The sequence below is a fragment of the Megascapheus bottae genome, chromosome 4 (genome assembly GCF_031878675.1).
Source record: "Megascapheus bottae isolate mThoBot1 chromosome 4, mThoBot2.hap1, whole genome shotgun sequence".
Taxonomy (NCBI): Eukaryota; Metazoa; Chordata; class Mammalia; order Rodentia; family Geomyidae; genus Megascapheus; species Megascapheus bottae.
In genome coordinates, this window is record NC_143512.1 from 64,191,231 (window position 1) to 64,215,181 (window position 23,951).

General features: G+C 37.4%; 1 protein-coding gene across 2 annotated transcripts in view; it reads right to left on the minus strand.

Moving 5' to 3' along the window:
• Wdr70 (WD repeat domain 70) overlaps positions 1-23,951 on the minus strand; it is a 192,754-nt gene that overhangs the window by 58,344 nt on the left and 110,459 nt on the right. For both annotated transcript variants that reach the window (XM_090332029.1, XM_090332028.1), the window contains one exon: positions 21,223-21,397. In XM_090332029.1, coding sequence (XP_090188155.1) covers positions 21,223-21,397 — 175 coding nt within the window. The remainder of the gene's footprint in view (positions 1-21,222; positions 21,398-23,951) is intronic.

The window sequence follows — 23,951 nt, forward strand, 5'->3', positions numbered from 1 at the left end:
TTAGCAAATTGCTAACTTCTCCTTGTCTTACCATAAATTCCAATGAGAACTCATTCTTCCTTTAATAGACTGCTGAGTATAATCAAACTTTGAGGTAAGTTTTGAAGAGTCCTCAGAGATAATCATGTTCCTTTCCACTGGGGGAAATTTTTATTGTATTATAATGATTAAAACTGCCTCATTAAGTTTTAATCACATGATCAGGATGTTAAAATTGTGAGAAAATTTCTCAGGGTTTTCTATTGCTGCAAAAATTCTTCTCCAATAGGCAACAAGGGAAAGAATTTGATAGCCTAACATAATGATGCTGCTATTTATTATTCAAATGAATGTTCTCTTTGGGTTTCTTTTTATGCTCACCACTTATTTAGACTATTTAAATTTACTCATCCCATGTATGGCAAGTGAAGAGTCTAATTTTTTTCTCTGGTCTGTAAAAATTCATTTTAGTAAGATACTTTTTTTTTCTTTTAATTGTCATGTATGTGAAATTCTTCTGGAGGTGTTTGAAGATCATTAATTAATGCCAATATTTTAGTATTTCCTTTGAAAAGTCTATTTCCTTTCAAAGTCTGTATGAACACAATTATAAAATAGTAGGAAAGGGGCTGGGAGTTTGGCCTAGTGGTAGAGTGCTTGCCTAGCATGCATGAAGACCTGGGTTCGATTCCTCAGTACCACATACACAGGAGGAGAAAAAAAAAAAGCCAGAAATGTTGCTAAAGCTCAAGTGGTAGAGCTCTAGCCTTGAGAAAGTCCAAGGGCAGTGCTCAGGCCCTCAGCTGTATATGCACATGTAACCCAAGTGTTCAATATAAATTGACTTAGGTGAAAAAAGATAATTTTAAATTTTAGTTGGGAAACTTAAATACTGATAAGTTCATAACTATTTGTTCATAAACATTTTAAAAATTTACAGGCAAATATAGATGATTTGGGGATATACTGGGAAAATTTATCTCAAATTTAAATGGACATATCTCAGACTTTTCAAAATAAGATAGCAAGTGATATACTGATTTAAAAAAATTAATCAGAAAGCAAACATAAACTTCTTAGCTGATGTGAGAATCAAGATAAAACAATACCTGGTTAGAACAGGTATGGTAATTATATCATACAAATACAAAGCCCTAGTCTGTGCAAAAAGTTGAGTTCATTAGAACCTATAACGCTGGACATGATAAGGCACATGTGTCATCCCCCCCACACCAGAGGCATAAATATGAGGACAGTGGTCCAGGTAAACATGACAAAAACTCAATAACTAAAGCAAACTGGGGTAGGAGTATGGGTCAAATGATAGAGCATTGAAGCCTCAGTTCAAACTCCAGTATTGGCCTCTCTGAAAAAACAAGTGAGTTTTGAAGCACCACTGACCCAAGATACGGTACAGTGTACCTACTCTGCATTGCTGTGCCATCTCTTATCCCTTGAAAACTTAGTATAGGGGACCGGGAGTTTGGCCTAGTGATAGAGTACTTGTCTAGCATGCACAAAGACCCAGGTTTGATTCCTCAGTACCACATACATAGGGGGAAAAAAGAAAAAGAAAAAAGAAAAAAAGCTGGAAGTGGTGCTGTGGCTCTAGTGGTAGAGCACTAGCCTTGAGTAAGCCCAAAGACAGTTCTCAGGCCTTGAGTTCAAGCCCCAGGACTGGCAAAAAAGAGAAAAATTAGTTCATAGACACAGATTCATCTCTAATGAAACAGAAGGAAATCCGATTCAAAGCTAAATAAATTTAGAAGCTGGTCAAAAAATCATTGTTTGCTTGAGAAAAGCAAATAGAACATTATAAATTGCAAATCAAGGTATAAACTAAACTAAATGCTTTACTTACTGGTGAATTCAAATTCTGTAACCCTAGATAAGATTGAACAAAAGCAATAAAACTTTTAGCTCAGTAAGTTAGAAAAAAGACAGCCAAAATATACAGAAAGAAGTACTCTAAAACCAATTAATAGTAAATAAAAACAGATACTACATTAAAAAAAAAATCATTAAGCATAGTCCAGAATCCAAAGTAAAGTGGCAATGTAGGCACAGGAGGAATATGGTCAATGCATGAAAATTCACGCAACAAAAACAAGGAAATTAAGTTGAGAACACAGAGGAAAAACATCCCATTCAACCAGGTGTCACAAATAGAAACTCAACCTCAAGATAAAAACATGTGCATTTTATAGGGAAAGATAAGTGACACAGATACAAGTGCCAAGAATTAATAAATTAATTCCTTTCTCCCTCACTTTGTACAGGTAAACTATTTGCTTTGACAAGTGGCCTGGATATCCAGATATTCTTGTAAGCCACTCATCCTTCACTCTAAGTTGTGTAAGTTGTATAATGTATTTCTCACATCCCATACATCTCTTTAACATACTATACTCTCTGGTCTGTCCATGTACTTCATTGGATTCTTTTTTTTTTTTTTTTTTTTTTCGTCCGTGGTAGGGCTTGAAAACTGGGCTGGATGCTGTCCCTGAGCTCTTCAGCTCAAGGTTAGTAGTCTACCACTTTGAGCCACTGTGTCACTTCTGCTTTCTTGGGGGTAATTGAAGAAAAGAGTCTCATGGACTTTCCTTACCAGGCTAGCTTTGAACCACAATCCTCAGATCTCAGCCTCCTGAGTGGCTAAGATTACAGGTGTTAGCCACCAGCTCCCTGCTTTGGTTGTATTCTTATCACTTCTTACTTGATAGAGGACTCACCTAAAAGCTCTTGCTTGTCCTCTGTTTCTCTTGCTTTAGACAAAATGATTCTTCAAAAACATTAAGGTGGGGCCGCGAGTTTGGCCTAGGGAGTAAAGTGCTTGCCTAACATACATGAAGATTCAGGTTCGATTCCTTGGTACCATATACATAGAAAAGCCAGAAGTGGTGCTGTGGCTCAAAAGGTAGAGCGCTAGCCTTGAGGAAAGCTCAAGGACAGTGCTTAGGCCCTGAGTTCTAGCTCCAGGACTGGCAAAAAAAAAAAAATTAAGGTTCTTTACAAATTTTCCCTGCTTACAGCCATGTACTAAAAAAAGAAAAATCAGACTTCCTCGTAATACTTATCCTACATCTATACTTCCCAGAGAAATCACTGTGTGGGTAAAAATAAATATTGACTGGAAAAGGAATACTAGTCTATACATTGTTTATGTCATACACAGACTAGCAATAAAGCTTAACAGAGTCTTTATAGAAACTGGGAATCACACACACACACACACACACACACACACACACACACACACACACATTTACTTTTAGAAATACTGAAAAATACTGTCCTATAGGATAAAACAGAAGTATCTAGTCCACGTTTATATTTTTAAATGGGAAACCCCACACTACCAGTCATGATCAAACCTGAATAGATATACATTACACATATACACAGACTCCATCAAAATGTTGCTCAGTTTATGATGTGCTTACATACCACTAAACCTGTATCATGAATTGAAAATATGTTTAGTTAAGTCATGTGTAGACTCCTGTTTATAATCCTAGCTACTTAGGAGACAAAGAGTGGAAGGATTACAGTTCAAAGTAAGCCTGGGCAGAAAAGTTCATGATAGCTCGTCTCCAAAATAACCAGCAAAAAACAAACACCACCAAGATTGGAGTTATCGCTCAAACGTAAAGAGTACCCGCCTAGTAAATGTGAGGCTCTGAAAAAAAAAGTGCAATTTAACAAGCCTAACCTACCAAACTTAAGAGCTTAGCAACACAGTGGCCTGCAGCACCCCAGATGTTTACCCTGTTGATCACATGGCCGACTGGAAGCTTCAGTTTGCTTCCAGAAGAGAGTAGCCTACACTTAACTGGTCCAGGAGAAGGTCAAAATCATAAATTCTACATATAATTTTATTGAAGATGTATTATTCTACCACTATTGTAAAATTTAAAATTAGAAAGCCACCATCATAATTCAGGGACTCCGTATGATTTCAAGATTATAGGAAAAGGTCACTTTCTATGAAGGTGAATGTAGAAATAGAGATATTTTTGGCTTACCATATGTTACCATAATAGTATGCATTCTTAATTTATCAACATAAAAATATTAGCTATCATGTATTTTGCTACTACTTCAAACTAGTATTTCAGTGAAATGACTAAAATATCTTTTCCTATTTCCAACATACATTTAAATGTGTGGGAAAACATTCAAGACCCACCCATACAAGTGCCTTTAGTATCTCCATATGTTTTAACTCAGAACATTTCAAAAGCTTATTCTTCTACTAAATAGTTTATAGGCAAATCTTTCTAAGTTTCAAAATAAAAATAGCAAAATGTCATCCGGCTACTAGATCTAGTCAATGACAAAGAATTCCATTTAAGTTATGGCCACTTAAACTTAGAAAAGTATTCTAATTTCAAGCCAATTCTATAATCTTGATTCACTATCTTAGTAATAAAATACAATGCATAAATATAGTACAGGATGAATTATTTCCTTCAGTGTATGTGGGCCAGTCATTATATTTTCTTTAAGGGAAACAAATAATAAAATTTAAAAGTACTTTTATTTTGAGTGATAGCACTTGGACAACAGTAAAGGAAAAATGCCTCCAGCAGTCACTCCTAGTTAATTACTTGATTCTAAGCCGATTCATATTCTCTCTCTCTCTCTCTCTCTCTTCTCCAAAAGTGAGGCTTGAACTCAGGGCCTGGTTACTATTCCTGAGCTTTTTTGCTCAAACTGGGAGCTCTATCACTTGACCCACTGCTCCACTCAAGGCCTGAGCACTGTCCCTGGGCTTTTTTCCTCAAGGCTAGTGCTCTGCCAATTGAGCCGCAGCACCACTTCCAGCTTTTTTCTAGGTATGTGGTACCAAGGAATCGAACTCGGGTCTTCTGCATGCTAGGCAAGCACTCTACCACTAGCCTAAACTCCCAGCCCTCCATTTAAAAAAACAAAACAAACAAACAAAACAACAACAACAAAAAAAACCCCGTAATTTCCTGTTTCCTAAGCAACATCCCCCTTCTTTCTTGGTCTACTTCCCATTTACCAGCTCTGCTAGTCTTCTGTGGGCCAAAAGAGAATAGGGTTCTTCTGTGTAAGCAAGATCTTCTAACAAGCAATTCTTTCCCTTGATGGTATGATTTTCTTGGCTTCCAAACAGAATCTCTCCCTTGGTGCTAGTTCTTTCCATTATAACTGATGAATGGGGTTCCACTCTGACTTACCAAGGAAATTATGGTTAAAAGGATAGGCACTGGAGTCAGACTTCCTGGAGAGATATCCAGATATATCTATCCCTTACTGAATATTCTTAGGCAACTTTCTCCATCTTCATCTTTAAAATAGGGATAAAAATGCTGACCTCATGGAGCTGCATGAGTAAGTACACTCACTGAAATCAACTAGAAAAATTCCTGTTCCATAGCAGTGTGACAATACTGTTGTTATAACATTTATTATTATTATTATTATTATTATTATTACTACTACTACTACTGCTATCACCATTTCCATTACTAATGTCAAAGTTGGTAGTTCTGGGAAGATCCTGAATTCTGTGAACAAGCCCTACATATCACATAACAAGAAAGACTTCCTTGGGCAAACTATCTTGATGTACTTGTAGAACATTAACAATGAATACAAAGTGATTGAACAAATGACTGAACACTTTCTGATATTCAATTAAGTATCAGACATTGCACTGTACAGTTTCAAAAAATTATCTTATTTGTTCCTATAACCAGACAGAAATTTCAGGTAAGAAATTAAGCTTTGCATTGCTCCCTGGTGGCTTACACCTTAATCCTAGCTATTCAGGAGGCTGAGATCTGAGGACTGTGGTTCAAAGCCAGCTCAGGGAACAAAAGTCCCTGAGAGTCTTATCTTCAATTAACCAGCACCAAACCCTAAACTATAATACCAACTACTTGAGAGGTGGAGATTGGAAGGATTGTAGTTCCATATTATCCCCAAAGAAAAGTGAGCAAAACCTTATTGTTAGGTCTGACTGGAAGAAATGACTTCTTTCCTTGGCTCTCTCCTACTGCACCCTGGAAATCCCCGCCCAGCACCTGCAACCCTGGCAACTGGCATGCCTGGGAGTGGTGGGAGGTCCCCACTGAGGCATTTCCCCATCCTCTGAGATCACATCCCTTTCCGCTGTGTCCATACCCCTCCCCTATATAATCACTCACTTCCCGCCCTAAGTCCTCTTGCTTCCCCGACTCCATCTTGGGTGGCAGGAGTCTGCTCTTTCCTCACACAATAAACCCTCTTCTCCTGAACTGCGTGGAGTTTCCTTTGGCAAACCTTACACTTATTTCAACCAATAGCTGGACATGGTAACATGTACCTACCTACCATTGCAACTACTCAGGAAGCATAAATAGGATGATGATCTGGGCCCAGTAGTACAAAAGTACCTAAAACAAAAGGGGCTGAGGACATGTCTGAAGTGGTAGAAGGCCTAGCTAACAAAATTACAAAGCACTGAATTCAACCACAGTACCATCACACATGCACAAAATCATATAAAACTGCTATACACAAAAGGATTTTTTTTTTTTTTAGTATAGGAGCCTTCAGCTCTTGCTCAGCTTTCTTGCTCCTGGTTGGCTCTCAATCACCTGAGCTTCAGCAGCTTTTTGTTAGCTACTTGGGAGATGGAATATTATGGACTTTTCTACACATAGCTGGCTTTGAACCTTGATACTCCAGGCTTCGGCCTCCTAAGATTATAGGCATGAGTCTCTGCCACCATGCAAAAGTTTTGAGAATGATGTCTGTATCATTTCCGTAATGCTTTCAAATCATCTAGTTGTCTGATTGGTGAGTTGATTTTATATGATCAAGGAGAACAATGAAAACTATAATTATCATACCTAGTAGAAAATACTTTCTAAATTCCAGAAATTCAGTTATACATTATACTTTTATAACACTTTCATGCATACATTTAACATTCCTATATGACTTTTTCACAAACATATCATGTGTGCGTGTGTGTGTGTGCACATGCATACTCGCAAGCAGGTACAGGCATGCAACTCCTGGGGCTTAAACTCAGGCCATTAACTTTTTTGCCCAAGGCTAGTACTCTACTACTTGAGCCACAGCTCTACTTCAGGGTTATTTGTATGGCTGGATGGAGATAAGGTTCTTATAAACATTCTTCCTGCATTGAACCTCAATCTTCAGATTGCCTCTTCTTCCTTTATAAGGATTACAGGAATAAGCCACCAGTGCCCAACCTCCTGCCCCTGCCAGTCCTAGGGCTTGAACTCAGGGCCTGGGCACTGTCCTTGGACACTTTTTGCTCAAGGCTAGCATTCTGTCACTTGAGCCACAGTGCCACTTCTGACTTTTTTCTGTGTATGTGGTTCCTAGGAATCCAACACAGGGCATCGTGCATGATAAGCGAGCACACTTCCACTAGGCCCCACTCCTGGCCCCTATATGTCTTTTCAAAGTAGAAAAATCTCTGATACTGGGCATATTAATAATGTCTAGTTGGCATTCATGTTTATTTCTAACATATTTTTAGTGCTGTTCTATATTGTATTTCTGGGATTATTACAATATTTCCTGTAGGAATAGGGAGGAGGGAAATCATAATTTCAAGCTATAGGATGTTTTACGCATTGATAAACAGTTCTAGAGTAAGAGGGAGCTGATAGTTGCAAACACTAAATACACTAAACACCACTGAACTATGTGTTTCAAATGGCTAGTGAGTAGGATTTTTGGTGTGGATTTTACTTCAAACTTAAAAAGCATTTAGATTTTTGAAACAAAATCATCTTATAGTGAAGTAAACAATAAGATGATGCACAGCTATGGTAATGACTATGAAAACAGAATGTAAACAAACTAACTGAGAAATGTATTTATTCGGAGAAACTGGCCTACATTGATTATAGATGAGATTTTTAGGAGTGAATTTTAAGAAGCTTCTTCCTATAAACTAGTTTTATAATTTTTAAAGATACGAACAACCTACTTCATTCTAACTAAAGGTCATTTCTGATGGAATATCAGAATTCTTCAGGGGTTTCTGGAAAAATGCCAAAGTAGAAAAGAACTAATTCTCCCTCCTTTCTTTCATCAGGGACTCAGACTTTTGAGGCAGTTGTTCTACCACTTGAGTCATCCCTATAACCTGAAAGAAATGATCTTTTGGATTCATCTGTCTTCCTCAGCAGTCAATGGCCTTCCGTGTTTATGATGACCTATGCTCCTTCAGTGCCCAAAGTATTTCTTCTGTCTTAGCTTTTGCATTTTAATTTGTTTGCTAAATATATTCATAAGGTACCTGTGAAAGCCATATTATACTAGTTTTAGAAATGCTATTCAGATTCTAAATTGAAACTCATTAACAGAATACAAAGTCAATTTACTTTAAGAAAGTTTAAGAGTAAGAATTTAGTGTATAGTGCAAGATTAGAAATTACTGCAGCAAACTTCTTTTTCAGAGTTTTTTGTTAGTTCGCTTTGATTTCTTAATGATAAGATTGAATCCAAGGCCTTATGTACTGTAAGCATAAACTTTACCATAAAACCATATCCCAGCTCCATCTTCTCCTATTTCTTCTGTCTCCTATTTCTTCTCCTATCTTCTCCTGTGTGTTTGTACAAAGCTGTATGTATACTTGGGTCAGTGTAAAATGCAGTTTTCTGTGGTTAAAAAAAATATAGATTTATAATTGAGCCCTTCTCTGTAATAATTTCAGGTGGAGAATGTCTAAAAATTATTTTTCAGGATAAAAGAGTTTCATTCTATACTAAATCCTTAACTATTTGCCCCTGGAAACCAGTGGAACTTCTGTGCTTTCCATGCATGGAATAAAAGAATGCTATCAATTAATTGTCAGTAACTTTTAAAATATATCTGGGGATCAGAAGCACAGCCTAGTGGTAGAGTGCTTGCTTTACATGTACAAGGCCCTAAGTTCAATGCCTCAGTACCATATACACAGAAAAAGCTGGAAGTGGTGCTATGGCTCAAGTGGCAGAGTGCCAGCCTTGAGCCAAAAAAAAAAAAAAAACAGTGTCCAAGGACAGTGTTCAGGCCCTTAGTTTAAGTTAAGCCCGACTGGCAAAAAAAAAAAAAAAAAAATTAATTAAAAAAAACACATCTGAATTAAGACTGCCCCTTTATTACTTTGCAAAATAGCAATAAAAGCCATAAAAAATTCTAACAAAGAATAAATCTGGTAAATACTTAAAATATTCTAAAGTGTTAAGGTTTACAAGAACCTAATAATGTCCTTTGAGTCTTAACAAAAATAAAAATTCCGACAGGGAAAGGGGGGAAAACAAGATGAGGGGTGGGGGAGGAGGGAAGGGAAATGGGGACCATGACATGTGAAAGGGTATCAATGTGTGGGAATTAAGGCACCATTTATCTGGCAAATATCATGTAACCCTTCTATCAATTACAATAAAAAATATATTAAAAAATTTATTACATAAAAAAACAACTGAGGCAAACTATTTATAAATAAAAAAATAAAAAAATAAAAATTCCCAAGAATTTTTAAGAAATGTGGTAAATTACTAAGTTGTGGCTAATTAATAAAAGGAAAACAAAACAGAGTATTCAGCTAAGTTATCACTAGTTGCATCACTTCTCCAGTTGCAATGAATCAAAGAGTAGGTGAAAAAGAATGCATGCAGACCAGAGAACTGTTTCACATTTTTGGCTCAGACTTTGCTTTCTGTATATAAAAGCCCTACTAGTGGCTCTATTAAATGAACATTTAACATTTACTATTTTGTTTATAATGGTTAAAACAGTTATATTTGGCCTTGTCAGCTTACAAAATAAATCATAGATGTCCTGAAGCTGAGAAGCATGGCTCAGGAAATATCCCTACTAGAGAAAGGCATCCCTTATATAGGCTTTCTAGAGACTATAGCTATCCTGAAGAGACTCTATTTTAGACTACAGAACAGCCCTATCTAGACAACTGTAGGGGACTTTACTAATGCTGTACAAATGTCAAAAGGCCTACTCTTTTTGAGGAAGAGTAGAGGCTTTCTTTTTTTTTTATAATTTTTTATTGTAATTAATAAAAGGGTTACATGATATTTGCCAGATACAAGGTGCATTAAATCACATACACTGATACCCTTTCACATGTCTTGGTACCCATCACCCTCCCCACCACCCACCACCCACCTCCCGTCTTAGTTTTCCCCCCTTCCCTATCAAATTTCAAATAACCAAATACAAATAAATTCAATATATTAGATAACAAAGTGAGATACTGTAAAAATATGAGATACCCAAGAGACAGCAAAGGAGATGAAAGATAACATAGTACATTAAGGACAACAATCATTCATTATATGGCTTTTGTTTCAGTATCCTGGAGGTCCTTTCAATTAGCTTCATACTATATGGCCTTATATATCAAGGTTTTGCTCTATTGCAGATCTCTGCTAGTAGAACCCAAGGTTTCTACTGGTTATGACAAATCAGGGAAACCATTGAGCCTAAGTTCCTTTGAGTCTGGCTTACTTCACTTAATATGATTTTTTCTAAGTCTTTCCATTTCCTAACAAATGCGGTGATGTCGTTTTTTTCTGACAGCAGCATAGAATTCCATTGTATACAAATACCACAACTTGTTGATCCACTCATCAACTGAGGGACATCTAGGTTGGTTCCATATCTTTGCTATGGTGAATAATGCTGCAATGAACACTGTTGTGCTAGTGGATTTAGTATGCCCTAGATTTTGGATGGTTGGGTAAATGCCAAGTAGTGGAATTGCTGGGTCATAGGGGAGTTCTATGTTTAGCCTTTTGAGGCACTGCCATACTGCTTTCCATAGTGGTTGAACAAGTTTGCACTCCCACCAACAGTGTAGTAGTGATCCCTCTTGGCCACATCCCCTCCAGCATCTGTTATTATTCGTTTTCCTGATTCTGGCCATTCTAACTGGAGTGAGGTGGAATCTTAAGAGTTGTTTTGATTTGCATTTCTTTTATGACCAGAGATGTTGAGCATTTCTTCATGTGTCTATAGGCCATTTTTGTTTCTTCTTCAGAGAAGACTCTCTTTAAGTCTTTGGCCCATTTTTTAATGGGATGGTTGTTACTTTTAGTTTTGTAGTGATTCAATTTTTTGAGTTCTTGATATATTTTAGATATGAGGCCTTTGTCCGTTGTTTGGTTGGTGAAGATCTTCTCCCACTCTGTAGGCTTCCTAATTAATTTACTAGCTATGTCCTTTGCCATACAAAAGCTCTGCAGTTTAATGCAGTCCCACTTATCCAGCCTTTCTCTCTGATTTGTTGTGATTCTTGGTCGAGTAGAGGTTTTCTAAAAGAGTATTATGGGACATTTTTAAGCATTACTCCATCTTATCAATTGATGTAACTTTTTCAAAAGGAGATTATTAAAACAATTATTATAGAAATAATTATTAGAAAGTGGTGCTGTGGCTCAAGTGGTAAAGCACTAGCCTTGAGTTGACGAACTAAGGGACAGTGCTCAGGCCCAGACTTCAAGCCGCAAAGAAAAGAAGAAAGAAAGAAAGAGAGAAAGAGAGAGAGAGAGAGAGAGAGAGAGAGAGAGAGAGAGAGAGAGAGAGAGAGAGAGAGAGAGAGAAAGAAAGAAAGAAAGAAAGAAAGAAAGAAAGAAAGAAAGAAAGAAAGGGAAAGAGAAAGAAAAGGGGAAGGAAAGGGAAGGGAAAGGAAAGGGAAAGGGAAAGGGAAAGGGAAGGAAAGGGGAAAGGAAAGGGAAGGAAAAGGAAAAGGAAAGGGAAAGGGAGAGGGAAAGAGAAAGGGAAAGGGAAAGGGAAAGGAAAAGGAAAAGGAAAAGGAAAAGGAAAAGGAAAAGGAAAAGGAAAGGAAAGGGTCTTCTTTCAGCCAGGAGCCTGGCCTAGTGGTAGAGTGCTTGCTTGCCCAGCATGCACAAAGCCCTGGGTTCAATTACTTGGTACCACATACAACAGAAAAGGCTGGAAGTAGTGCCGTGGCTCAAATGGTATAGCACTAGCCTTGAGAAAAGCCCATGGACAGTGCTCAGACCCTGAGTTCCAGCCCCCCAGGAGTGGCAAAAAAATATTAAAAATAACTTAAAATACTGTGAAAAACATGCTTTACCTTGAAGAACCATTTGTCAACTTTAGTGCCCAAAAAATCATTAGAATCTAACATTACCTTCATCCAAAAAATTATCTAGATGTCTGAAGTAACCTCTAAGTGGTCACCCTACTTCAGCACTTTTCTCTATGTATAGTTATTCTACATTCAGAACAGCTAGTATGATTCTTTTGGCTTGTCTTTTGTTAAATCCATCCATAACTTCCCATACCCATTAGCTACACTGCACACCTTACAAGGCACTGTTTGATCTGATATCTTCCCAATCCGATCTTTTCCTACATCCTTACTCTTCCTTGGGAAGAAAGCTAGCTTATCAGCTTGGTTTTACCAATATGGAAAGAATAATAGAATTCTTGGCTTAGCTCTTCCGTTTTTACTTTAGAATGCAAAATTCTTTTAGGAATAGTTCTCTTCTATTCCTTGAGTCTTACTCATGTTAAATCTATTCATTTAAGTCTTCCTGGGGCTGACCAACTGGGGCCAGTATAATGGACACAGGTAACAGACTGTCTGTATCTGTAATGAGGAAGATTCTGGCCTTTTGTCCTCCTGTGTTTATATTCTGGGCAGCGAAGATGGATACTAATTATAAGCAACACTAAAAATCCTGAAACACTGAAACACATATGCAAGGCACACACCCCTTTTGTGAAATGGACAACATACAAATGCTAGAAATACTCTTCTCTTAGATATTTTGACCAATACATAAGTTACTTTTTTTTGCCAGTCCTGGGCTTGCAGTCAGGGCCTGAGCACTGTCTTTGGGATTTCTCAAGGATAGAGCTCTACCACTTGAGCCTCAGCACTACTTCCAGCTTTTTTCTATGTATGTGGTACTGAGGAGTTGAACCCGGGTCTTCGTGCATGCTAGGCAAGCACTCTACCACTAGGCCAAACTCCTGCCTGGGTTACCTTTTTTCCAGGAAAAAAATAGCCAAAACTTATTCAGGAAACAAGCAAAGACTTAAATTCTATAACAATTATTTTCTTTTACTATAAGTTGGATATTAAGTTGTACATTTACTTCGCATACTTCAATGTGATCTTTAAACTATGTGAATTTTTCTGTGTTCTTGTTAGACATAGAGAAACAGCAATGAAGATACAAAGTCCCAGTCCGGGCCAGGAGTTTGGCCTACTGGTAGAGTGCTTGCCTAGCATGCACGAAAACCCAGGTTCAATTCCTCGGTACCACATACAAGCTGGAAATGGTGCTGAGGCTCAAGTGGTAGAGCTCTAGGCTTGAGAAAGTTCAAGGACAGTGCTCAGGCCCAGGACTGGCAAAAAAGAAAAAAAAGTCCCTGACCATATATTAAGTTAGGAAGAAACAAAAGGAAAAGGTAAATGAAACAAAACATTGGGAGGGGTCGGAGGTAGAAAAGGGGGACGAAACAAATAACAGTGACAAATGTTATGAAGAAAGAAAGCAATGGGAGAGAGAGCAAGGCCACTACTCTGTTGGACAAAGTACAACTATTCATCTTATGTATACTCTGTACTCTCACACTTACATTATTTTTTGAAATGATTTGTCATCAGAAGCCAGAATACGTAACCACATCTAAGGCAATAATCATGGTAAGGACATACAGGCAGCAGAGATGACAAATATAAAAGTCCATAGTGAGAACAAGGCTTAGTAATATTCAATAAACAAAAAAAGGCCAGTTACCCCAAAGCTTAGTTGGTTTGAGGGAGAATGGTAGGAAAGTTAAGACACATACCAGATCTCTGCATTATTTCACAATTTGAATCATCCTTTCTCTATCCAACAGCTTAAATCAACATTATGTCACTGAACACATTTATAGCCTGGGTAAATTCACCATCATAAGGGGCCAAACTGTGAAAGAATACTCTTCACTTATTAAAAAAAGCTTTTAAAATAGAAGATTATTTCAAATAAAAACATTTGAACAAAATATTTTATTTGACTATTTCAAGGATGTATACTGCTAGACACATAATCTTCTGGTCTCTAACAGGGATCCACAACTGTTCAAGATATGATGTGTGCTTCATTAATGGATGAGATTCCCACAGGAAGGGAATATAAGGCAGTGAGTTCGGATAAGGAAAGACATCAAGACAATAAATTAGAAGATGCTCATAAGGGAATAGTATATAATACAGTCGATTTTTAACAGTTTTGTATTCATACAGAAAATTCTAGAAGATATTTGAATATTTAATCAAGATATACACTCAAAGGCTGTAGGAGTCAGTCTGAGGAAATGTAGAGTTTCAGTATGTATAAGCACTAGACAATGAATGCTGACTTGATGTGATTTAAATTTTGGCTACATAATCAAACTGGACCAGCAGAGGAGGGTCAGGACATCCAACAACACAGGCTGGAGGAAATTAAGGAAGACCAAAAGTAAAAAGAAATGAAATTGAGGGGGTGTATCTGAGAGACACTAAATGAATCTTTAAGATGGCCACTGATTGCAAAAGGTGAAGAATGTTTTCAATCCAATAAGCATCATTTTATATGATCATATGTGTATTACTATTGAGCTTTTGTGTTCCTCTCCTAAGAATATCCGCCTTTGTTCTCACTATATGCTGTTTAATCATCTCCAAGTGTAATGACTTGCCTTTTACTATTCATTAGGTTTATTTGTAGATTTGCAGGTACATTCTAATTATTACAAATGAAGGAAACCATGCAGTCTGTTTCTCTGGATCTGGCTTACTTTGCTTAATATAATTTTTTCCAAGCTTTTCCATTTCCCTACGAACCAGGTGATGTCATTCTTTCTGATGGATTCCACTCTGTTTGTATATGTGTACACCCATGTACATACACACACATATGTATATCTCTATCTATATAAATTTTCTTGATCCATTCATCCACTGAGGGGAATCTAAGTTGATTCCATATCTTGGAACACTACAATATACTTTAGTATATCCTGGTTTGTGGTCAACTGGATGGATGCCCAGGAGTGGGATTGCTCTATATAGGAAAGCTCTATGTTTAAATCTTCTAAAGAACCTCCATACTGCTTTTCAGAGTACCTGAACAAGTTTAAATTCCCAGCCAGCATCTATTATTGGTAGTTATCTTGATGATGGCTATTCTAACTGGACTGAGGTGGAATCTCAATGTTGCTTTGATTTGCATTTTTTTAAGGCCAGAGATGTCAAACATTTCCACATGTGCCTATTGACCATTCTTATTTCTCCTTCAGATAAATCTCTCTTTAAATCTTCAAAATGAACTCCAAGAAATGGAAGCAAGAAGTTTTTCATTATACTATACTGGTTTTAGGCTCTTTGCTTTTTTCTTTTTTTCTCATATATTTTTATTGTAATTAATAGAAGGGTTACATTATATTGGCCAGATAGAAGGTACATTACTTCACATACATAGGAGAGTATAAAACTGGATTTAAAAAAATCTTGCTAGGTGCTGATGGCTCATGCCTATAATCCTAGCTATTCACTCAAGAGGCTGAGTTTTGAGGATGGCGGTTCAAAGCCAGCCCTGTCATGAAAGTCCATGGGATTTTTTTTTTTTTTTTTTTTTTGCCAGTCCTGGGCTTGAGCTCAGGGCCTGAGCACTGTCCTTGGGCTTTCTCAAGGCTAGCACTCTACCACTTGAGCCTCAGCACCACTTCTGGCTTTTTTCTATGTATGTGGTACCGAGGAATCGAACCCGGGTCTTCATGCATGCTAGGCAAGCACTTTAACCACTAGGCCAAACTCCCGGCCCAGTCCATGGGATTTTTATCTCCAATTAACCACCACAAAACTGGAAGTGGCACTGTGGCTCAATGGCTCAATATAGTAGAGTGCTAGCCTTGAGTTGAAGAGCTCAGGGACAGTGCCCAGACCCAGGATTCAAGCCCCACAACTTAAAAAAAAAAAACAAACAAAAAAAAAACACTAAGAGACTGGACGTCTCCTATTCAGTAGATAAAATACCAATTTTGTAATTCTTTGGCTCTTTAAAAAGCAGTAGATAGGATTGGATCTCTGTTTTCTTCACTGTGGTAGAAAGTACTTGAACCATAAAAGTGCTCAGTAAGTAACTCCTGTGGGATATATGATGTAATCTCTCTACTCTCCCATCTGTCAGCCTCCTCCTGCTCTTGGTTTCCCTATGTCCCTGGTGTCGGGAAATTTCACCAGGCATGACCTAGTGGGAGACTTTTCATTCTTTCCAGATGAATCCTTCTCTTCTAGAAAGTCATGATATTTGCATTTCTAGACTATTAAGGGGTAGGTATTTCTTATCAAGTTCCATCCTTTTCTAGCCACCAACATTTTCTCTTTTTAGAACTTTCTAGTTAAATATTGGCTTCTGAATTGACCCTTTAATTCTCCTATTCCCATCTCCTTTCCTCTTTCCTCCTTCCCCACTCTCATTCGACTATATATATTACCGTCACTATATTTATATCTATTTTCTAGATTTTAAAAACTCTCATGGTTTCCTCCCATACTATCATGTATTTATTTTATTAGAACGCCTCAAATTATGTTTTATAGTATTCTTTTTTATTTATTATCATCCTTAAGCAGTGTACAAAAAGTTATCATTCAACACATCAACTTATGAATATAATGCATCTGACTAATGTCACCACCCCTTTTATCATTCTTACCCATCCCTCCCAACTCTACCCTATTCTTTCATTTTGTCAATTTTGTAAGATATGCATTAAATTTAAAACAGTTTTCTCTCTTTACTTTCTGATCACCTTTTTGAGTTACTAAAACAGTTGCTGAAATGTAATGGTAGGGGTTTCCCTCATCTGTCCTCCCCTCTCTAGTTTCTTCCTGTCTTATATCCCTCCTTCTTATACCTCTCTCCCTGGTCTCCTCCTCCCCTTCTCTTAGTACTCTTCCTGACTTTCCTCCTCCTCTTCTTCTCTCCTTAGTCCCTCGCTCCCTTTCTTCCTTCCTCTTCTCCTCTCGATATACTTTTCTCAAAATCATTTTCTTTTCTGAAAATGTCTTCAGTTTCCTACATTTCCTCTCTCTTCCCTTAGTTACCTACTGTTTCTTTAGTCTCTATATCTCATATTAAAGAATTTTCTCAGGGGCCGGGAGTTTGGCCTATTGGTTAAGTGCTTGCCTAGCATGCATGAAGACCCGGGTTCGATTCCTTGGTACCACATACATAGAAAAAAGCTGGAAGTGGTGCTGAGGCTCAAGTGGTAGAGCTCTAGCCTTGAGAAAGTCCAAGGACAGTGCTCAGGCCCTGAGCTCAAGCCCAGGACTGGCCAAAAAATAAATAAATAAATAAAAATAAAGAATTTTCTCAAATGTCTGCTAATTAATATTTAAGATTACATTAGAAACTTTTAGCTAGGATCACAATCTATTATTATTATTATTATTATTATTATTATTATTATTATTCCCGTGGTGGGCTTGATCTCTGGGCTTGGGCGTTGTCCCTGAGCTCTTCAGCTCAAGACTACCACCCTACCCCTTGAGCCATAGCACTCAAGATGGTTAATTGGAGATAAGAGTCTCAAGGACTCTTATCATGGCTTTGAACCATGATCATCAGATTTCAACCTCCTGAGTAGCTAAGATTACAGGCATGAGCCACTGCGCCTGGCGTACAATCTTTTTTTTTTTTTTAAGGCCAGATGGAAGAATTTTAGGCAGAGGGAAGTATTTTGGCAACTACTCATCTCTCTCAAACTAATGTAAAAAGCAGCCATAGACAGTACAAATCAATGAGCAACGCTATTTACTAAAACTTCACAGGTGCTGAAATATGAATTTTGTATAACTGTCACTTGATGAAATATTTTGATTTTTTAAAAACTATTATAGTAAGCAGAAAATTGCTTTCAAAGATCTCCAGTTCTTTCTAGAGCCTGTCATAAGTTCTTAAGTCACAAAAGGACATTAGTTTTAGACTGAATGTGATTTTAAATCACAAGTCCTCTTTAAAAGTATCAAAGGGAACCAAAAAAGAAGGTCACAATGTTGCAATGTAAAAAGACCTAACTTACTCTAGCAGGTTTGAAGACAAAGGAGACAATCAATAAGCAAAGGAATACCAATGGGTACCTTCTAGTAGCTTAAAGAGCAATGAAGTTGACAGACACATCTCTAGGAAGGTCTCAAAACACAAGGACATAGCCAACACCCTGATTTCACCTCAGTAAGATGTATATTCTACACAAGTATAAGACAAAAGCATTTCTTTCCTTTGAAACCAGTAAGTTTGTGATAATTTATTACAAAAACCAAAGAAACATAATTATCAATATTTTTAAAATGTATATATTATAGTCATAAAAATCAAACAAAACAGGCTGGGCAATGGTGGCTCATGCCTGTAATCCTATCTCCTCAGGACTCTGAAATCTGAGACTCACAGTTCAAAGGCAGCCTAGACAGGAAAATCTATGAGATTCTAATCTCCAATAAACTACTCAGAAAAAGCCAGTAGACCTGTGGCTCAAGTGGCTGAGTGCTAGCTTTGACCAAAAGAACATTAGAGACAATGCCAAGGCCCTGAGTTCAGGCCCCAGGACTGGCAAACAACAACAATTAAAACAGAATAGGTGATAGGGACTGGCAGTTTGGCCTAGTGGTAGAATGCTTGCCTAGCATGCATGAAGACCTGGGTTCGATTCCTCGATTCCACACACATAGAAAAAAAAAAAAAAAAAAAAAAAAGCCAGAAGTGGTGCTGAGGCACAAGTAGTAGAGCAATAGCCTTGAGAAAGTCTAAGGACAGTGCTCAGGCCCTGAGCTCAAGCCCAGGACTGGCCAAAAAAAAAAAGAAAGAAAGAAAGAAAGAATAGGTGATACAAACTAAGCCAAGAGGCTATCAAGCCCAAGTTCGGCCTAAGCTATATAACAAGGCTGTCTCAAAACATTCAACACAAACAAAAACACGTAGTAAGCTAAATTGAATACTTATGCCACAGCATTTTGGTTTCTAGTATAGGGTTTCAAATAAGCCTAAAATTAAACTCCAATGCTTATGCTACTTACTAAACTGTAATATTGTGTAGGCAACTCAATGTCTTTGTGTCTGAATTTTCTCATCTGTAAGTGATAATAGCATTTATACCTTAGGGATGTGATAAGGATTAACTGAAATGTAAAATGCTTTATATGTAAAGTACTTAAATGTTACCTGGACTCAGTAAATGCAACATTAATAATTACAGAGTTGAGTGAGATAAACCAAGCTGAAGAAAAGCAAACATCACATGTTCTCATTTGTGGAGTATAGCACTAAAATAATGATGATGATGATGATGATGATGATGATGATGATGATGATGACGACGATGATGATGGTGATGGTGGTGGTGGTAATAATGACAGTAATGATAATGTCATATGAAGTAAATGGCCAAATCTCATCATTCTACCAAAAATTTTAAGTGGCCTGAAACTGTTATTAAATTCTAAGAACAGTCAAAACTAGTTAAGCTTAGAAAAATATTATCTTGAAAAATGGCATTCATTTGATTTTCTTTCTATAAATCTAGGATTATAAGATATTCTTAAGATATAAAAACTTGGCCGGGAGTTCGCCAAGTGATAGAGTGCTTGCCTAGCATGCACGAAGACCTGGGTTCAATACCTCAGTACCACATACATAGAAAAAACCCAGAAGTGGTGCTGTGGCTCCAGTGGTAGAGTTCTAGCCTTGAGAAAGTCCAAGGACAGTGCTGAGGCCCTGAGCTCAAGGCCCTAGACTGGTTTAAAAAAAAAAAAAAAAAAAGATATAAGAGCTCAATCTTAGCTGGGCATGGTGGCTCATGCTTGTAATCCTAGCTACTCAGGAGGCTGAGATCTGAGGATTGTGGTTGAAAGCCAGCCCGGGCACTAAAATCCATGAGACTCTCATCTCCAATTAACATTACCCACGAAAACAGGAAGTGGTGTTGTGGCACCAGGGGTAGGGCAGTAGCCTTGAGCTGAAGAGCTCAGGGACAGCACCCAGGCCCAGAGTTCAAGCCCCATGACCCACCCCAAAATAAATAAATAAATAAGGTTAATAACTATATTCAACTTTATGAAAAAAATGCATGAGTTTTAAGAGAAATGCACATATGTATGCACTATGTCAAAAATACCACTATCGAAGCTACACAACAAAACTAGGTTTAAAAGAAAAAGAACATTACATGTCTGAAAACTTGTTTAAGTCAACAGCAGCCAGAGACGAGAAAAACCAGTTACTAAAAGATTTATTGTTTAGTTAGAACTCAGTTTACAATTCAAAGGACTTTTAAAATCTCTGTGCTGTTATGAAGCTTTATGAGGTTTATAGTGAATATGAAAACAGAAATAAAAATATCTGGCAAACAGAAAATGCCAAAGATATTTTCAACATTATCAGCATGAATTTTCCCTTATCATTGCTCTGACCTTATTTCAAAACAACCAACTTTACCACAGCTCCCTGAAAAGACAACTGTTTCCTAGCATCTCTTTCAAAACGCTAATGTCTGAGGAACAAAGCTGAACAGAATATCACTTTTATAATTTTTTAAACTAGACAGTGAAGTCCATAAGAGCATTATCAATAGCTACAATAGTGCCTGGTATATAAACACAGATTTACTGAGTTAATCATTTGAATAATCTTAAAGAAGGTAAGAGTCAGGACTGGAGGTTCATACCTATAGTTCTAACTACTCAGGAGGCTGAGATCTGAGTATCACAGTTTGAAACTATAATGGAAAAATCTGAAATGCAATGATATGGAAGAGAATATAGCAAAAAACAGTATTATTTAAACTACTATAGACATAACTGAAAAAGAAAGAACTAAAAGGTTTGTGGGTTTTTAACGTCTCTTAAAGGATATTTTCTAATTCGCTACTTTAATACTGTTCTGTATTATTGTGAAACCCTTCACTGTAAAAATCTAATAAAAAATAAAAAATGACTGCATTGAGTTTTTTAAATTTTCTTGTTTTTAATTGAAATCTAATTTATACTAAAAAGTAGTGAGCTAGAATATTTGCTGAAATGTTTGCTGCAAACGTTTCAATGCTTGGTCAACTAATACTTAAGTTTAAATTATGTCTAAAACTCTGGAAGCAGATCTTCATGATATTTTAACATGATTTTTATCTTTATAAGGTGACCATTTTCTTTCAGAAAAATGATTTAAATGTCTATAACTTACAGTCAAATTTCGATCCCAGATCTGTATGCTTCCATTCTGGCAGGCAGCTGCTATGAGGTTTCCATCTCTACTGTATGTACATGTAGTAGGGATGACTTTTTTACCTTGCACTGTCCGTGGTTTAAACACACTCTTCTGTTTCTTTGGATTTTCAACTTCCCATATTCTCACAGTCCTAAAATTTAAAAAAAAAAAAATGAAATGTCTTATAAAGAGTAGGTTGACTACACACACACACACACACACACACACACACACACACACACACACACACCCCAGAATTGGGGATTGAAGTCAGGACTTTATACATACAAGTCTTACTTGAAGTAAGACTCCAGCCCACCCCTGTTGATTTTTATGCCTCATAATTGTTTATGTCCACACTGGCCTCAACTAAAACCCTCTCAATCTCCACATTCCAAGAGCTAAGATTATAGGTGTAAGCCACCAGTACTGAATTTAAACATGTACTATGAAACATTCTCAACTAATAGGTAAAGATACTTATAGAAATGAAAGAAAAAAATCTGCATTAGTTGTCATCAAATCAAAAACAGAAAGTGGCAACTTCAAATCTATTTAGAGGTGCTCTTTCCAGCCAGTGCCAAGAGATGGGCATCTCTTGGGACAAGTGGCTTAAGCACCACAAGATCAGGGACAAGAGGAAGCCCTCCCACAGGAAGCAGAAGTATGAATTGTGATGTCCTACTGTCAACACTAAGATTAGCCCCCACCATATATACACAGTCCAAGTTACAGGAAGCAACAAGAAGGACTGGGCTCTGAGGCTGGATGTGGGCAACTTTTGCTAGGGCTGTGAATGCTGTATTGGTAAAACAAGAATCAATGATGCTATACACAATGCATCTAATAACAAGCTGGTCCGCACCAAGACCCTGGTGAAGAACTGCATTGACAGCAAATCGTATTAACTGTAGTTGAATCCCATTATGTGTTGCCTGTGGGGTGCAAGAAGGGGGACAAACTGACTCCTGAGGAGGAAATTTTAAATAAAAGCAATCCAAGAAAATTCAGAAGAGCCGGGTGTGGTGGTGGTTCACGCCTATAATGCTAGCTACCCAGGAGGCTGAGATATGAGGATTGCAGTTCAAAGCCAGCCAGCCCAAGGCACTAAAGTCTGTGAGACCCTTATCGCCAATTAACCATCAGAAAACTAGAAGCAGCTTTGTGGCTCAAGAGGTAGGGTGATAGCCTTGAGCTGAAGAGCTCAGGGACATCACCCAGGCCCAGGGGAAGAATTCAGGAACAGCATTTAGGCCCAAAGTTCAAGGCCCATGGATCAACAACAACAACAACAACAACAAAAGTAAACAAGTTAGAAGAATTATTTAAACAATCCTGACAAAGGACAAAACTAAAATTTACCCAGGTTGCTATAATTACACATGTGAACACCCACTCCTTTTACAAGATGACAGCAAGAGCTTTCTCTAGCTTTGTTTTTTGTTGAGCTTTAGGTTTTGTCTTTTTTTTTAATCTTTGTATAGCTGTAATCCTAGCTACTCAGGAAGCTAAGATCTGAGGATCACAGTTTAAAGCCAGACTCAACAGGAAAGTCCATGAGACTCATCTCCAATTAAGCACCAAAAAAATCAGATGTAGAAATGTGGCTCAAGTGGGACAGTGCTAGCTAGCCCTGGAAAAAAGCTTAGGGACAGTGTCTAGACCCTGAGTTTAAGCCCCAAGACTAGAACAAAAACAAAACAAAACAAAAAGTATTTTCTCTGAGGCAGTCAAATATTTAGGATTTATTACAAATGAAGCATTTTGGGTTACAAGTTTAAATAACTTTTGTACATCTTCTCCTAAACTTTACTTTGGAATATCATCCATTTTTTTAACATCACCAAAACTGAAATCTTCTTAAAAAAGTATACCAACTGATGGGGCCTAGTGGTACAGTGCTTGCCTAGCATGCATGAAGCCCTGGGCCTGATTCCTCAGTACCACAAACACAGAAAAAGCTATAAGTGGTGCTATGGCTCAGGAGGTAGAGTTCTAGCCTTAAACAAAAAGTGTCCAAGCAGAGAGAAAAGTTGTCCAAGGACCAGTGCCTAGGCCCAAAAAAAGTACACTGGCTGAGGTGGTGCACACCTTTGGAAGCTGAGGAATGATCTCTGCTACTTGGAAGTCATCCTGGGCTACACAGACACTGCCTGAAAAAAACAAGATAAAAAGATTGTTCTGATCAAACTTATTTTATAAACCAGTGACAAACAAATGTAAGCTCAAGTAAAAGTTTGAGAATAGTGCACCAGAACAATAGCAAGGTACTCTGAAACTACAAAATTTAAAACGACAGAAAAAGAGAAAGGAAACCTTGTTCAGTTTTAAAAAGCACTTTAGGAGACAGATCAAGAGTGAACATGATAGATACTGCTAGCCATATGCTCCAATGGCTACTTTCCTTTCTTCTGTTTCCTAGATCCCTTGAAGCTGCATGTGATCAGCTTCAGCAATGACAGTTTGACTAATGGAGTATAAATCAAGAAAAGTATAAGACTTTAGGAGCTCTCTCCTAAGGTTGCAAACTCTTCTTTATAACCATTTTACTTCCTCCTTCTGCCAGTCATCTGCACATGACAGTTGGAATACAAGCAAAATCTTATCAAAGTGAAAAAAATAAAAGGTTCCTTGTTTCTTGATGACCCAAGAATTTATCAGAGGGAGGAGATATACAATTACAGTTATGATGTCTCCAAAACCTA